At 47.1% G+C, this 13,799-nt stretch overlaps 6 protein-coding genes across 7 annotated transcripts; 2 read left to right on the forward strand and 4 right to left on the reverse strand.

The window, feature by feature from the left end:
* Positions 1-12: 12 nt before the first annotated feature.
* LOC115763995 (glutamyl-tRNA(Gln) amidotransferase subunit A, mitochondrial) lies at positions 13-2,813 on the reverse strand. Its single transcript, XM_030706814.1, has 4 exons — positions 2,668-2,813; positions 2,365-2,612; positions 2,060-2,302; positions 13-1,086 (listed from the first exon to the last, which is right to left on the reverse strand). Exons 1-4 carry the CDS (start codon positions 2,698-2,700, stop codon positions 84-86), a joined length of 1,527 nt encoding a protein of 508 aa, XP_030562674.1. The 5' UTR covers positions 2,701-2,813; the 3' UTR covers positions 13-83.
* Positions 1,262-1,924, forward strand: LOC115763996 (NADH dehydrogenase [ubiquinone] 1 beta subcomplex subunit 11, mitochondrial). Its single transcript, XM_030706815.1, has one exon. The coding sequence runs from the start codon at positions 1,341-1,343 to the stop codon at positions 1,800-1,802; it is 462 nt and encodes a 153-aa protein (XP_030562675.1). The 5' UTR covers positions 1,262-1,340; the 3' UTR covers positions 1,803-1,924.
* Positions 2,814-2,926: 113 nt separating the features above from the next.
* Positions 2,927-5,861, reverse strand: LOC115763994 (KAT8 regulatory NSL complex subunit 2). 2 transcript variants are annotated; one of them, XM_030706811.1, is made up of 6 exons: positions 5,268-5,861; positions 4,894-5,086; positions 4,669-4,832; positions 4,213-4,613; positions 3,314-3,818; positions 3,152-3,234 (listed from the first exon to the last, which is right to left on the reverse strand). In XM_030706811.1, exons 1-5 carry the CDS (start codon positions 5,776-5,778, stop codon positions 3,333-3,335), a joined length of 1,755 nt encoding a protein of 584 aa, XP_030562671.1. In that variant the 5' UTR covers positions 5,779-5,861; the 3' UTR covers positions 3,152-3,234; positions 3,314-3,332. The 2 variants fall into 2 exon arrangements, with proteins under 2 accessions (XP_030562672.1, XP_030562671.1); XM_030706812.1 differs by lacking the exon at positions 3,314-3,818 and having other exon boundaries at positions 2,927-3,234; positions 5,268-5,856.
* A 684-nt stretch (positions 5,862-6,545) lies between these two features.
* LOC115764127 (transcription factor Sp4) lies at positions 6,546-10,788 on the forward strand. Its single transcript, XM_030706997.1, has 2 exons — positions 6,546-7,974; positions 8,642-10,788. The coding sequence occupies exons 1-2, from the start codon at positions 6,814-6,816 to the stop codon at positions 10,493-10,495; spliced, it is 3,015 nt and encodes a 1,004-aa protein (XP_030562857.1). The 5' UTR covers positions 6,546-6,813; the 3' UTR covers positions 10,496-10,788.
* Positions 10,789-10,876: 88 nt separating this feature from the next.
* On the reverse strand, positions 10,877-12,192 carry LOC115764047 (telomere-binding protein cav). The gene is made up of 2 exons (XM_030706887.1): positions 12,013-12,192; positions 10,877-11,955 (listed from the first exon to the last, which is right to left on the reverse strand). Exons 1-2 carry the CDS (start codon positions 12,139-12,141, stop codon positions 11,179-11,181), a joined length of 906 nt encoding a protein of 301 aa, XP_030562747.1. The 5' UTR covers positions 12,142-12,192; the 3' UTR covers positions 10,877-11,178.
* Positions 12,193-12,351: 159 nt separating this feature from the next.
* Positions 12,352-13,596, reverse strand: LOC115764066 (UDP-xylose and UDP-N-acetylglucosamine transporter-like). Its single transcript, XM_030706914.1, has one exon. The coding sequence runs from the start codon at positions 13,546-13,548 to the stop codon at positions 12,496-12,498; it is 1,053 nt and encodes a 350-aa protein (XP_030562774.1). The 5' UTR covers positions 13,549-13,596; the 3' UTR covers positions 12,352-12,495.
* Between the last annotated feature and the right edge of the window lie 203 nt (positions 13,597-13,799).

Below are 13,799 nucleotides of genomic sequence, written 5' to 3' on the forward strand. Positions count from 1 at the left end.
AATTCTTAGTTCTATATAAAATTATAATATATCTTAGTTCGATCAGCTTTAAGGAAGAAGTGTTTTTTTATTTTATTATCAAATCACAAACTCGCTGCATGCCGCTGCAAACTTTCTAGACAGTCAAATTCCACCTGAGCCTCAATCCAGCGAGCCACAGTCAGCAGCAGCTGTTCATTGAGGCTGTTGCTCATCAGCTGCAGGCTGAGCGGTAAGCCAGCCTTGGACAAACGCACGGGTATCGAGACAGCCGGAATGCCTGCCATATTGGCGGGCTGTGTGCAAAAGTCCTGCACAGCGCACTGATCGCGATTGCTAAGTGCCGCAAAGTCCTTATAGAGCGGCGCCTCGCTTAACGTTGTGGGTGTTAGCAGTATGTCAACCTGCTCGTTCGCTGCCGACGCCTCAAATACCTTGGCAAAGTCTTCGGCAATCAAGCGACGCACACGCAACGCCTTCTCAAAGTAATGATCGTAGTTTTTGCGCAACAGCAAAAAGTTGCCCGTCAATATGCGCGTTTTGACCACCTGATTGAAGCCCTCGGCACGCGTCTGGGCATATAGCTGCTCGGTGCTGCGCTCATCGGCGGCACGGTGCCCGTACTCGATGCCATCGTACCGCGCCATATTGCTCGCCACCTCGCACTGATTCAGTATGGAGTAGACGAATATGCTGGCCGCTGTGTGGGGCAGTGATACCTGCCTCACACTGGCGCCGGCGCACTCTAGCAAATCGGCCACCTTGGTCCAGGTTTCCAGCACTTCGGTGGACAGTCCATCGCAGTGATATTCTTTGGGTATGCCTATGCGCAGGGAACGCAAATCAATTTGCTCAACTTCTGGCAATTGGAGCTTCTTGTATGGCTGTCGTATAGTCGTGGAATCCAGTGCATCCGGTCCGGCAATGGTATTTAGCACTTCAACGCAATCGCTAACCGAACGCGTCAATATGCCGGGCACATCCATTGAATTGACCAGCGGGATCAGGCCATGGCGCGAACAAAGTCCGTAAGTGGGCTTAAGGCCCACGACGCCGCAATAAGAGGCGGGATTTCGTGTAGATCCGCCAGTATCCGAACCAATTGCCCTGCAACAAGAAAAACAATAATTTAATGTATAAATGAAACTAATTGAATTCAACTTTTTTCCGTTACACTTCGATAATTAAACATCGATAAGCAACATTTGTAATTACTTTCGATATCAATACATATCGCTTGCCTTGCTGCTTTCGATAGCTGCACAGCTGACAGCTGTGAAACGGTCACACTGCGCCAAAAGCGAACGCAAAACTAAAAACATTTACGAGAAATTGCAAATATTTTGTTGCGTGTCCAAGCGATGTCTGCGCTCTTTCGCCTAACCAGCCGTGCCATAGCGCTGCAGCGTTCCGCAGCGCTCAACCAGGCGGCCACGCTGCGATTCTCCCGCAGCATCAAAACATCACCCAAAAAGGATGAAACTGTCGCAGCGCCAGCCAGCGTTACGACCGAGGACTTTGCCAATCCCAGCCCGAAGAACTGGATGAGCTACGGCTTTGACTATAAGTCCGAAACGGAGGATCGCAAAGCAACAAACTCAACATTCTTCGTTGCCGTCACACTCTGCCTGGTATGGGGCACGTTCTACTGGTCGTATCTGCCCGACACACAGCTGACCAGCTGGGCACAACGCGAGGGCTTCTTGGAGCTGCGTCGCCGCGAACAGGCGGGCCTAGATCTGGTTAGCCCCAACTATGTGGACCCAGCTAGCATTGTGCTGCCATCGGACGAGGATCTCGGCGATACGGAAATCATAATTTAAACAATTAGTGCTCTAACCCTTAGTTTGTTTTGTAAGCGAATGTTATGTAATGGAAAATGCTGTTGCCCGCAGCTGGAACGCGTCTTCTGTGCGTAAATAAACGAACATATTTCGGCACGAAATCACGTTTTGCCTGCCAGTTTTTAGACGTGCATTACGCAAATAAAAACTATACGCGAGTTGTTCTCTTTTGTCGCACAGTTTGAGGTTAGGGAGAACCAAACAAAATGTAAACAATTGTAAAAAGAAATACTTACGCATAGCATAAACCAGCTGCAACAGCTGACGCAGATCCGCCGGAGCTGCCGCCCGCTATGCGCCAATTGTCCGCAGCGAAGGACTCGCTCCAAATGTTCTTGGTTGGCCCATAAATGGAGTCAACCGTGCCGGCGCCCATCGCAAATTGATCCAGATTCGTTTTGCCCAGCAAAACGGCGCCGGCTTCACGCAAACGTGCACAGACAGTCGCATCGTAGGGCGGCACAAAATCCTGCAGCATACTGTAACCGAACATTTGCTTAACAATATTTGAACTAGTCGGAACAGTTCTTTAGATAGCTACCGGGAGGCGCACGTTGTGGGCACTGCGCTGGTGCAGAAATTATCCTTAATAGCTATGGTGACGCCATCGAGACTTCCAAGGGAACGCTGTTCCGCATAGCGTTGCGCCGACTCCTTGGCCTGCTGCAGCGCCAGCTTGGCTGCGATGCACACAAAGGCATTCAACGTCTTCAGGCTGCCGGCATCCTGGAGCGCCTGCTCCGCCACAGACAGCGGCGATAATTGGCCATTGATGTAACCGGCGGTTAGCTGAAAGTTGAGTCCATTTCAAAAAGCAGCTCCAAAAGATGATCAATTCACATACCTGTTTAATGCCCAGCTGCAGGTGACGCCTCATGCTCACGTAGTATCTAATGTATTAAAGTCCCAATCTTAAGCAAGCAGCTTTTATTTAGAAAAACGGCACATTATAAACAATAATTCGGGCATCCAATCTAAAAACTGTGTGCATGCACAGGGTGCCTATGGAAACACCCTGTCAGCTAGAGATGCGCGCCATATCGATAGTTTTATTGGCGCGCTGCAGTATTAAATACAAATTGCAAATTCAACATTTAACTAACAATTAAACACGTACATATATATTTTTTTTTCATAAAACATTAAGCGTTTTCAAACTAGTTCCATAAAAGACATGCTGCATCATTAAACTAAACATAAAAAGTTGTCAAAATTTGACTATATGCTACGATCCCATTCTACACACATTGCACTAGGCCAGGTTCTTGATCTTATCCTTTGGATTGTGTTCGCCATGTGCTGTGGTTATATTAAGAGAATTATTTGCGTCTAGCTCCTTTGCCTCTTGCTTGATCTCACGCTTAACGTTTGTGGAAGACGATTCTTCGTCCTCTGTCTCAGATTCGCATTTCTGTGAATGAGAATTGACTTGGATTAGTATTGTTTTTCGACGATATCAAATTTGTTGATGATAAATGTTAGAAATGTACATGCAGTTAATGATTTCAATTAGTTGAGCAGTGCATCGAACCAGGGCAGCTGTTCAATGCCTTCTAGAATATTCAACATATCACCCTCGGTTTGATTAAATTCAAAATTCTGATCGTTTTGCATGGCATTTGGATTGGAGTTTTCATTTGAAATGGCATCGGTTGAGGTGGCTTCATCTGGATTGGAAATTTGATCTTGATTTTCGAAAAGAATGCTGCGATCGGTCATAAATGGATCTTCGAGCCCCAGCCCCAGCTCACTACAGTCCATATCAAGTAACATGGCATAATTTTGATCAATTGAATTAGCCAGATCTTCGGCGGTATCATGATCAAAATCGAATATACCACTTGTTAAATCCAATAGATCATTGTGAGTACCCGTCGAATCGAGAGACTCATCAATTTGTTCACCGTCACCGATAAAAGTATCCACACTGCCACCGCCACCGCCGCCAGTCGCAAATATACTTTCGATCGACGGTATGCTTGGCACTTCATAAAACTATGGAGGGGAAGGGGGGGATGAGAGGTCGGTATTTTATTCAAATTTTTTGATCACAAGCTTTGTTCATTAAACGCTACGAAATACTTACATATGTATGTCTAGCTAGGACTATACTATATATAGTTGTATATATATATAGACATAATATATATATATACTACAAGCTAATGGAGGTGTGGATGCTGCGCGGCTAGATCGATATAAATCGATCGCAATCGATCGTGAGGTTGAGTTGTATGAATGTTGTTGTGTTTAAATGTATGTATATATGCAATTAGTATGGGCCCAATGTTGTAGAAGGCTCTGGTTTTTAGTGCTAGTGCTATGGATAGTGCTATTGGTAGTGGATATTGTGGTAGTAGTATTTAGGCTCAGCCTCTAATTAACGCACCTTTTGTATATACTGGCGCTTGGCCGGCGCCACGCTCAAATGCAGCACACATGTCGAGTCCTCGAGTATGCTGGCGACTGGCTCTTGGCACACCACGCCGCTGCGCTCGACGCCGCAGGCGCGATACAACACCTGACGCTTGTCCTCGAGTATATGCTTGCGACAATGCTTGCAGCAGGGCAACGTGCGTTCGCCACACTTGACGCCGCCCTCGGTAAAAACGCACTTGGGCTGACTGGATGCCTTGGCGGGTAGCACAGTGTCGCGTGCCCGTTTCTCTTTCATCTTTTTATAGAGCACCGCCTCCATGCCCTGTCGACGATGATAGCCATTCAACGCCTTCAATTGTTCATACAGTTTGCGCTCGTGCGGCGTCTCCTTGAGCTGGTCGTGAATGCTGCCTGCAATTATTTATATGTATATCAATGTGAATAGCAAGTAAATTTTGTAAATTACAGTATGTTTCGCGCTCGCGACGTATGTCCTGCAAATAGCTGCGCCGCCGCTGCTTCAAGACATGCTGCAAGTGTGTAATCTGATCGCGGTACAGGCCTTGCAACTTGATCAGCTTCAGCTCAGACAGACGCACAGCCTCCGCGCGTGTATAGACGCCGGCATGCCTACAAATTAAACCAGAATTGAGTACAATCATATGGTAATATGTAGTTTATATTGGCTTACTTGAGCGGATCGTCCTCCTCCGAATCGACGCTCTCATAGTCAGATTCAAAGAACTCCAGATCTTTTGCCGTATTCCTTAGGCAAGGCGGATCCTCGTCATTACTGGAGCTATCCGAGGCATAATCTAAAATACGACAACGCTTGCGCACACTGGCCACAACTTGTGGTATGGAATTCGTATGATCCTGATTGACTGCAAGAGAGAAAAAAGGCAGGAAGTTCGATTATGATTATAATAGATGGTTACGATCCGGCCGACTCCTCTTGTAGCTAATGCTCGGATCTAAGCCAAGTTTTAACAATAAAATACTTATTGGCATAACAACAAGCAAGGGATAGGAGATATCTTCCTCCATACGTTGCCCCACACTCACCAAAAGGCGTCACATGCGGTGACACCACATCGATTTCATCATCATCCGGCTCCGGTTTGGGCAGTTCCGGCTTGATGTCCTCGACATTCACGTGATGCGACAGACTATTGAGGAGCGTCTCATTAGTCTCGACGCGACTACGCAGACGACCCACGGATAGGTGGGTCTTTTGCAGCTGCGTCTGACGGTTGTGCTCGAAACAGAGCGTGGTGAGAATCGGCTCCTTTTTGGTATCCAATTTGGGAACGGCATTGGCGCACTTGCGTCCATTTGGGTACACATGGGTGCACTGACGATAATTGGCACGCGGATCACGCAGAATGTGTCGAATGCAGTACTCGTAGCCGTCGAGGCGCATTAAGCTGCAGGCATAGGTCGGATTGCTGCAGTATTTGATTTTTGCCAGTTCGCTGTGGATTTGTTCGCGTAGCTTTTGCTCCTTTTCTGGTGTGCAAGCAGTGCCCGTAAACCGTGCGCATTGGCGCAATTGGTTTGGCGAAAAACTTGCCATTTTGTGTCTATGCTGCGACAGAATTTTCGGCGATGCGACTGAAAAATGCGTCGCTATTGTTGGAGATGGCCGATTGCTATTGATAAGCAATATGGTAACCCTAAATGGCTTCATCTGCGTTACAATTTTAGTAACAGTTACACGTGCGTGAAACTAGCGACGGTTTCTTAGCGTCGATTTTTGGAACTTGGAACCGGAGCTGGAATCACTCACTTTCAACTATATTCAAATATTTTTCTAAGCACAATAACATTCTTTAATATATTAATATTAATATTTTTCTTTTAATAAATAATGGCCCCGAATAATCACGATTAAAGCCTATAGTTTTACCTAGCCAATCGTGAAAATCGTTAAACTCGTCGGTACCGTATTTAAGATTTATTAAAGCTAAGTAAAATTTTTTTCAATTTGCAATAATATTATAATTTGGTTATAAAAAAAAAAAAAAACAATAAAAGGTGGGTGATCGACACTTAACTACCATCGCTAATTTCACGTTCGTATATATGAACGCAATTGTAACGGTATGGCTACCGATATTTTTGTGCTATAAAGAGTCACAAATATTTATAATAAACAATTTGAAGCAAACGAATTACAAGCAAGAAATAATATATATAAAATAAGAATGCGCAAATATATAAACTATACGAAATGATTTTAGTAAGCTTGGCGCAATCGATAAATTCTGCACAAACTATCGATTGCGTCGACGATATTTTCTGCTCATCTCTCTTTCGCGTTTATGTTTGTCAAAACAAAAATTAAAAATCAAAAAAAATTTTTAGCTATTGTATAATTAGCGTTTAATCAATTCAAAATCAACAAAATGCAATGTAAATAAGTTCCCACTGTGTTTCCGTTCATATATGTCTTCATGTTGTTTCGCGTAACGTAACCAACTGCTGTCTGAACAATCCTACCCCGTTTGAGAGAAAAAAAAAAATGGACTCATTTAAGCTTTAAGGCTCCGCGCACTTGTGCTGGCCACCAAACGAGAATATTTATTCGGAACGCAGCAAAGCAAACATAATGCTTCAGTATAAAAACACGAACACAACGCTAGCCAGTGCGGTCAATAACAATAACAATGGGCAAGCGAACACTGCCACGCCCGCCGCCTCCGCTAAGGCAGCAAATAGTGCGGGCGCCGTCACGAATACGTCGACTGCTGCTGCACCCGCACCGCAAATGCAACAGATCATCAACATACATCAGATGCCGCCACAGTTTATGCAGGCAGCGCAACTGCAGCAGGCTGGCGGTGCCACCACCGTGTCCGGCCTGCCGCAGAACATGTTCCAGATTGTGCAGCCGATGGGCATGCAAACGGTCAACATTGACGGGCAGGAGGCCATCTTTATACCCAATCTAAATGCACAGCTGGCCACTGCGCAGGCAGTCAACATAAATGGCCAGCAGGCGTTCATAACGCCCAACGGCCAGATAGTGCGGGCGCCACAGGCGCTGCCCACGCACGATCCCACCCAGACGCAGCTGTTCACCATACCCGGCACAAACATACAAATACCGCTGGCGAATATTGTGCAGCAGCAGCCGCAACAACAACAGCAGCAGCAACAACAACAACAGCAGCAGCAGCCGCAACAGTCTGCCACGCCAGGACTCGCACTCCAAGCCCAGGCGGCGGCGGCGGCACAGCAGCAACAGCAACAACAGCAGCAGCAGCACAACCAGGCGACTGGCGGTGCGGCGGCGGGGCAAACGATCACCATTCCCGGCACCAACATACAAATACCCGCCTCTGTGGCCGCCGCAAACGGGCTGCTGGGCAACATAACGAATCTGCTGGGCGGAGCGCCCACCACAATTAAGCTGGAGAACGGCCAGACACTACAGAATATACAATTGCGCGCCGCAGCGCCTGGTGCGGCACAGCAGCTGCTGCAGTTTCCGCAGCCAGCGCCGGCGGCGGCACCGACGCTGCAGCAAACGGTGGCCGTGCAGATACCCGTGCAAACGGCCAACGGCCAGACCATCTACCAGACGGTTCACGTGCCCGTTCAGGCGGCCGCGGCGCCAGCGACACCAGCGCAGCCCACCTTGTCGAATCTGACGCAATCAATCCAGGCGCTGCCCGCCTCCATGCAGCAGGCGGCTGCCCAAATGCAGATCATACCACAGTTTGCACAAATTGCCCAAATTGTGACGCCCAACGGGCAAATCCAGCAGGTAATGATGCGCTCCAACTGGCAACTGGGTTGAAATACGCTTTTTATGAGGTTCTCCAATCTGTTATTCCTAGAACGCAACTTGCCACTTTCTGCTAGAGATTATGGAAGTCCGATGTTGATAGGTTTTAGTGCTTAAGGCATAAATTGTTTGAAAGCAGAAAGAATCCAAGTTTTAATAAGATTGGTTTTAGTACCTGTTGATAAGCTAGATGACTTGTTAGACTCTTAATGAAGATATTAAGTGATGCGTATAAGTTTAAGGTTTCATTTCAATTCAAAAGTTTTGTGAGTAAAATTTGATCGGCGTCTATCTCATTTTTAAATATCTGTATGCATTACAAATTTAATTTATCCCACATTTAAACAATCCATTTGACAAATTCAAAGAGGCAAGTTTCGGATCAAAAACTGAAAGCACAGATCTGGAAAACTAGGCTCACAAGCTGATCCTTAAGTCGTTATCCCAGCCTGCGAACATTTTTTGCTATTTTTGGGCTTGATCTAGGCTTTTGTCAATTAGCAGATCAGGAGTTTTGTTATCTCAGAGCGAAATTATCTGCATTTTTGAGAAGTTTATCTGCCAGGATTTTATCTCCCAGCCAGGCAGCCCCTTACTTACTTATATATGCACAAATAATTAAAATTAATGCACTTTTTACGTACAGGTTCAGTTGGCGCCGCTAAATGCACTCAACTATTCGCAGCTGCCGCCGAATGCGAATATCATACACATACAGAATCCGCAGCAACATCAGCAGTTCGTGCAGTCGCAGCCCCAGCTGCAGCAGCAGCAGCAACAGGCGCAACAACAACAGCAGCAGCAGCAACAGGCGCAACAGCAGCAACTGCAGCAGCAAACGCAGCAACAACAACAGCAACAGCAGCAGCAACAACAGCAACAGGCGGCGGCAGCAGCTGCGGCTGTGCAACAACAGCAACAGCAGCTCTTCAATGCCATCAATGAGGCGGGCGGGCAATTGCCGGCCAATCAGCCCATAACCATAACAAATGCACAGGGACAACAGTTGACGGTGATACCGGCACAGCAGCTGCAACAGTTGCAGCAGCTGCGGGCGAATCAAATGCAGCTGCAAACGGGCAATCTGCAGGCGCTGCCCATACAGAATATACCCGGTCTGGGTCAGGTGCAGATCATACAGGCGAATCAATTGCCCGCGAATATGGCTGCCAACTTTCAGCAGGTGCTCACACAGCTGCCCATGCCGATGCAGACGACAACAACTAGCGCGGTGGGCAATCAGGCGCAGCATGCACCAGCACTGACCATGCTGCCCAAGCAGGAGCCACAGAGTCCCACACAGCTGATCACGAGCATTAAACAGGAGCCGCCAGATGCAACCGTCTCGAATACAACTAACAACACAGTCCAGCAGCCGCAACAGATCAAGTTCATAATGCCACAATCGCCGCAGCAGCAGCAACAGCAGCAGCAGCAGCAGCTGATTGGAGCTGATGGAGGCAGCAACAGCAGCAGCTGTCTTCCGGCCGTGACAATCCCAGCCTCCATACAGATAACCGCCTTGCCTTCACCGGCGCCGCCGGCGACGGCACGCAGCACGCCCAAGCTGACCATGACCAGCATAGGCAGCAGCAGCAATACCAGCACACAGATAACCATGAGCTCGGCCGGGCAAATGGTGGCGCGTGCCAAGCAGCTGAAGCAAGTGACGCAGCCAGCGACGGCGGCGTCGACGGCGACCAGCGTCAATGTGAACATCAATGTGGGCGAGAGCATGGTGCCGGAGATCAAGCCGCGGCTGAAGCGCGTCGCTTGCACCTGTCCCAACTGCACCGACGGGGAGAAGCATTCGGATCGCAAGCGTCAGCACATCTGTCACATACCCGGCTGCAGCAAGGTCTACGGCAAGACTTCGCATCTGCGCGCCCATTTGCGCTGGCATACGGGCGAGCGTCCGTTTGTCTGTTCCTGGGTGTTTTGCGGCAAGCGCTTCACGCGCTCCGATGAGCTGCAGCGGCACAGACGCACGCACACGGGCGAGAAGCGTTTCCAGTGCCGCGAATGCAACAAGAAGTTCATGCGCAGCGATCACCTGTCCAAGCACATCAAGACGCACTTTAAGACGCGCTCGAGCGTTGAACTCATCGAGCTGAACATTAAGCAGGAGCCGAAAATCAATGCGCCCAAAAGTATTAGCACCATGAGCGGCATCGTGACCATTGAGATACCGACGAGCGGACCGGCGGCCAATGGCAGCGGCGCCTCCAGCGTGGCGGCAACAGTTGCGGGCTCAACTGTAACGGCAGCGCCGGGCGGCGCAACAATCGTGCAGCTGCCCACATTGAGCGGCGATGATGGCGTTGGCGGCGCCTCCACGGACAGCTTTGGCGAGGACGATGAACTGGACGACGAGGAGCTGACCGAAGAGGATGACGAGGAACTCACCGAAGAGGATGAAGAGGACGACGAGGAGGATAGCGGCGATGAGGAGAAAATGACCATCTCTGTCAGCGAACTGGGCGAAAACTCATCCAACTAGCATTCGGAATCGCTGTTCATGGAACAGTTCATCTTCGATCACTTCCCATAGCCCATGCTAAACGAATTGCAGCCTGTACAGTGGATACCTAGCATAGCCTGGCCCAACAGATGCGACTAATTGTATTTATGTAATGTGTTTATGTAAATCTTTGTATATAGTTCAGAAATGAGAAATAAGTTATCCTTCGGCTAGCCGAAGCACACAAAAATCCTTGCAGAGGTCAAGTAAGTTTATTTTTCAATCAATTACAGCCTCTTAATTTTGTATATAAAATTAGGCTGTAACATTTTTATTTTAACTTTAAGCTTGTAAAATATTTATTCAAAAACTTACAAATAAATTCATATCATAAATCTAACAAAACATTTTACAATTTGTTCGTATAAATGTTTGTTCATATTATATTTATTCGCCCAGCTCGAGCGTAACAATATCCACTGCAAGGGTCAAATAATAATAACTTTAATTTTATAAATGTATATTTTGTAGCATAAGTTTTTACTACGAAGGATTTAAAAACATACACGCAATTTTAACTAGCATATTAGCATTAAAAACAAAGTATATATATGGAACGTTTTAAGGAAATTTTTATACTCAAAACGCACAATAAAGTCGAACTATGTAACATATTTCTGCGAAAGTTTAAGAAAGCGACTCATTAATCTGTTATCGTGCATCTAAAGAAATGGCTCGGAGCAAGGCGCTTGTGTGGACGTGGCCGGCACTTGTGTATTGAAGAGGGCATAGTCCTCGGTGATGGAGACAATTGGCTGACTCTGGGTTTGTGGCGTCTGGACATCTAAATCTAAGGTGCCAATGGTTATGGATTCGGTATTGATTTGGACGGCTGCCTCGGCCCAGTCTGCGTCCGGCCCGTACTCATGCAAACTGGAGTTCTCCGTATGCGCCTCAGCCTCTAATTTGCCAACCGTCTCTTGCGATTCTTCCATGACCCACATTTCGGGATCGTTCGTAAAAATGCCCAGCGTAGACGCCGAATTTTGTGAATCCAAGGAAGCCGGATATTGCAATGCTGTTGCTGATGCTGATGATTTTTGCTCGCCGCTGGACGCCGCCTGGTCGGGCATCTGCGCCGGCAACTGTGATGAACTCTCATTGCTGTCGGGCAGGACGGTGGCTTGTGTGGATTCCCGGTGCCAGCGATTTAGTCGACAATTGTTCTCCTTTTTCAGTTGACATTGCCTAATGTGATTGCATTTGGCAATCTCATCTGGCGTGTAGGGCAAAACCATTTTCTTGGCCACGGCCTTTACGAGCATCGCATTGATGAAGCGCTCCGAGCGATTAGCCAGGCGTCCCTTTTTCTCCAGGCGCCGCTTAGCTTCCCATACGCAGTTGAAGAGTGTCATATTGACGCGCACTTTAGTGCGTAGACAAAGCTTTCTCTTCTCGTCCTGGGTGTATTCACGAGTCAAATCCTCGCTGGTTATTTTCTGCAAAGCGTAAAATAATAAATACTCCGTTGTGCATAAATCTCTGGTTGTACATACAAGCGGTTCATACAATTTGCGCACTAATTCCTTGTCATCGCCATCCAGTTCATCGGCTATGCTTAATATTTTGGCCTCCTCTGCGTGTTGATATTTAATTAATAACTCCGATAAACAGCGCGCCATCATAATTTTATTGTTGTTGAAATTTACAAAATTGCGATGCTTTTGTTGTTTTCAGTGTGACCCTTCAACTAAAACGCACAAATACTCAAAAGAACCAGAAAATATACCAAAATACCGAATACCGTCGAAAAGTTCGTAAGTTCGGAAAAAACGTAAGGAAATAGAAGAACCGTAAGAATGATGAATATGATATTTTATTGCCGTTACAGAATGAATAATCCTGCAATCTGAAAATATAATTCTTAAATATTTTATACATGTTCAATGAATTAATTTAGTTGAAAATTATATATTAAAAGATTTTGGAAACTACGCCAATTAATATTAATTTAGTATTATACATCAGATAAGTTATATTTAATTCGCGACCTTAAGCAATGGGGTATTCTCTTGATTTCGCTGAATGCGCGCCTGATACGCGTCCTTTAGCTGCACTATTACGTTGGCAAACAGGATGGTGCCAAAGAAAACGAGGGCGGTGCCGATCCAATGGCTGAGCGTGAAGGGATTGCGAAAATAGAGAATAGAGAAGATCAGAGAGACGAATTTGCGCAGCGTAACGACCATGGTGACAATGAGGGAGGCGCATTCCGTGGTCAAGACGTAAACGGCACCAATGCAGATATATTGGGTGATCACATTGCACAGCAAATAGAAGAGCATCAGCGAGAAGGACCAGTTGATGCCCAATTTGTGCAGCACGGGCACGGCGACTCTTTCCGAGGCGATCGCAATATTCCAGTGTTGGACAATGTTGCCGGCCATAAGCAGAAAGCCGGGCAGCGGCAGCATGTGCGTATAGAAGAGCGCCTCGTTCGGATGTTTGCCGTAACGCTTGTAGATGACCTCCTGGTAGATGCCCATATATGCCGTGACGAGCAGGGCAATCGAGAGCAGGGCAATGCCCACGCTCCACCAGAACAGATCCGAGAACGAGGTCTCCACCTTCACCAGCGGATGTGTCTTGTCCTTGACATCGCCACTGGAGACCAGCGTGCAGAGCATAATGCCCGCCGTGATCATCAGCACGGAGCTGTACTGCCGGAGATTGTAGCGCTTCTTTAGCAGAATGATGCCCATGATCATGTTGGCCATCAGGGAGCCGCTGCGAAAGATCATGTGCAGCGGCATGGCTATGTTGAAATTGAAGGCATAATTGTTGCACACGTTCGCGCCAAAGAACAGCACCACGAGCAGCACGTAATCCTTCAAGGCGATCTTCGGACTGACCGTAAAGAACTTCGATGTAAAGATCAGTCCATTCAGCGCAATAAACAGAAACTGCAGAAATGTGATCAAATTTCCGGCACCGGGATCGATCTGAATGATCAGTTCCAGAAAGACCACATTGCTGCAGCAGCCGACGAACACAAACAACATGGCCAACAGAGCCTTCCAGCTAGTCATCATGTCTATTAATTATATTATATTGGGACGAACTGGAATGCCAACATGCGCGACCTGCAAAGTCTTGAATTAGGCGAGAAACTGTGCCAACTGCTGCTGTTGGCAGCGACAATAGCTATGGACAAATAAATGATTGCACAGCTGTGGCTGCTTGAACGTAAACAATTGGGAGTTGTCAACAAAAGTCCAAAGCAAATCGACAATGATAACGGGTATGTTAATAACGTTTTAAAATGTATAAGTGTTTAATGTGT

This window comes from Drosophila novamexicana, unplaced genomic scaffold, assembly GCF_003285875.2.
Source record: "Drosophila novamexicana strain 15010-1031.04,08,12 unplaced genomic scaffold, DnovRS2.1 tig00000817-arrow-arrow-pilon, whole genome shotgun sequence".
In the NCBI taxonomy this organism is placed as follows: domain Eukaryota; kingdom Metazoa; phylum Arthropoda; class Insecta; order Diptera; family Drosophilidae; genus Drosophila; species Drosophila novamexicana.

Excerpts from the sequence above, each read along its gene's own strand:
- LOC115764066 (XM_030706914.1), bottom strand. The coding sequence starts at position 13,548 with ATGATGACTAGCTGGAAGGCTCTGTTGGCCATGTTGTTTGTGTTCGTC.
- LOC115764127 (XM_030706997.1), top strand. The coding sequence starts at position 6,814 with ATGCTTCAGTATAAAAACACGAACACAACGCTAGCCAGTGCGGTCAAT. Across the intron at positions 7,975-8,641 it reads CCAACGGGCAAATCCAGCAG|GTTCAGTTGGCGCCGCTAAA; the intron begins GTAATGATGCGC and ends TTTTACGTACAG.
- LOC115763994 (XM_030706811.1), bottom strand. The coding sequence starts at position 5,778 with ATGGCAAGTTTTTCGCCAAACCAATTGCGCCAATGCGCACGGTTTACG. Across the intron at positions 5,087-5,267 it reads ACCGCATGTGACGCCTTTTG|TCAATCAGGATCATACGAAT; the intron begins GTGAGTGTGGGG and ends TCTCTCTTGCAG. Across the intron at positions 4,614-4,668 it reads TCGCGAGCGCGAAACATACT|GCAGCATTCACGACCAGCTC; the intron begins GTAATTTACAAA and ends AAATAATTGCAG.
- LOC115763995 (XM_030706814.1), bottom strand. The coding sequence starts at position 2,700 with ATGAGGCGTCACCTGCAGCTGGGCATTAAACAG. Across the intron at positions 2,303-2,364 it reads CCCACAACGTGCGCCTCCCG|TATGCTGCAGGATTTTGTGC; the intron begins GTAGCTATCTAA and ends GTTCGGTTACAG. Across the intron at positions 1,087-2,059 it reads GCAGCTGGTTTATGCTATGC|GGCAATTGGTTCGGATACTG; the intron begins GTAAGTATTTCT and ends TTCTTGTTGCAG.
- LOC115763996 (XM_030706815.1), top strand. The coding sequence starts at position 1,341 with ATGTCTGCGCTCTTTCGCCTAACCAGCCGTGCCATAGCGCTGCAGCGT.
- LOC115764047 (XM_030706887.1), bottom strand. The coding sequence starts at position 12,141 with ATGATGGCGCGCTGTTTATCGGAGTTATTAATTAAATATCAACACGCA. Across the intron at positions 11,956-12,012 it reads GCAAATTGTATGAACCGCTT|AAAATAACCAGCGAGGATTT; the intron begins GTATGTACAACC and ends TACGCTTTGCAG.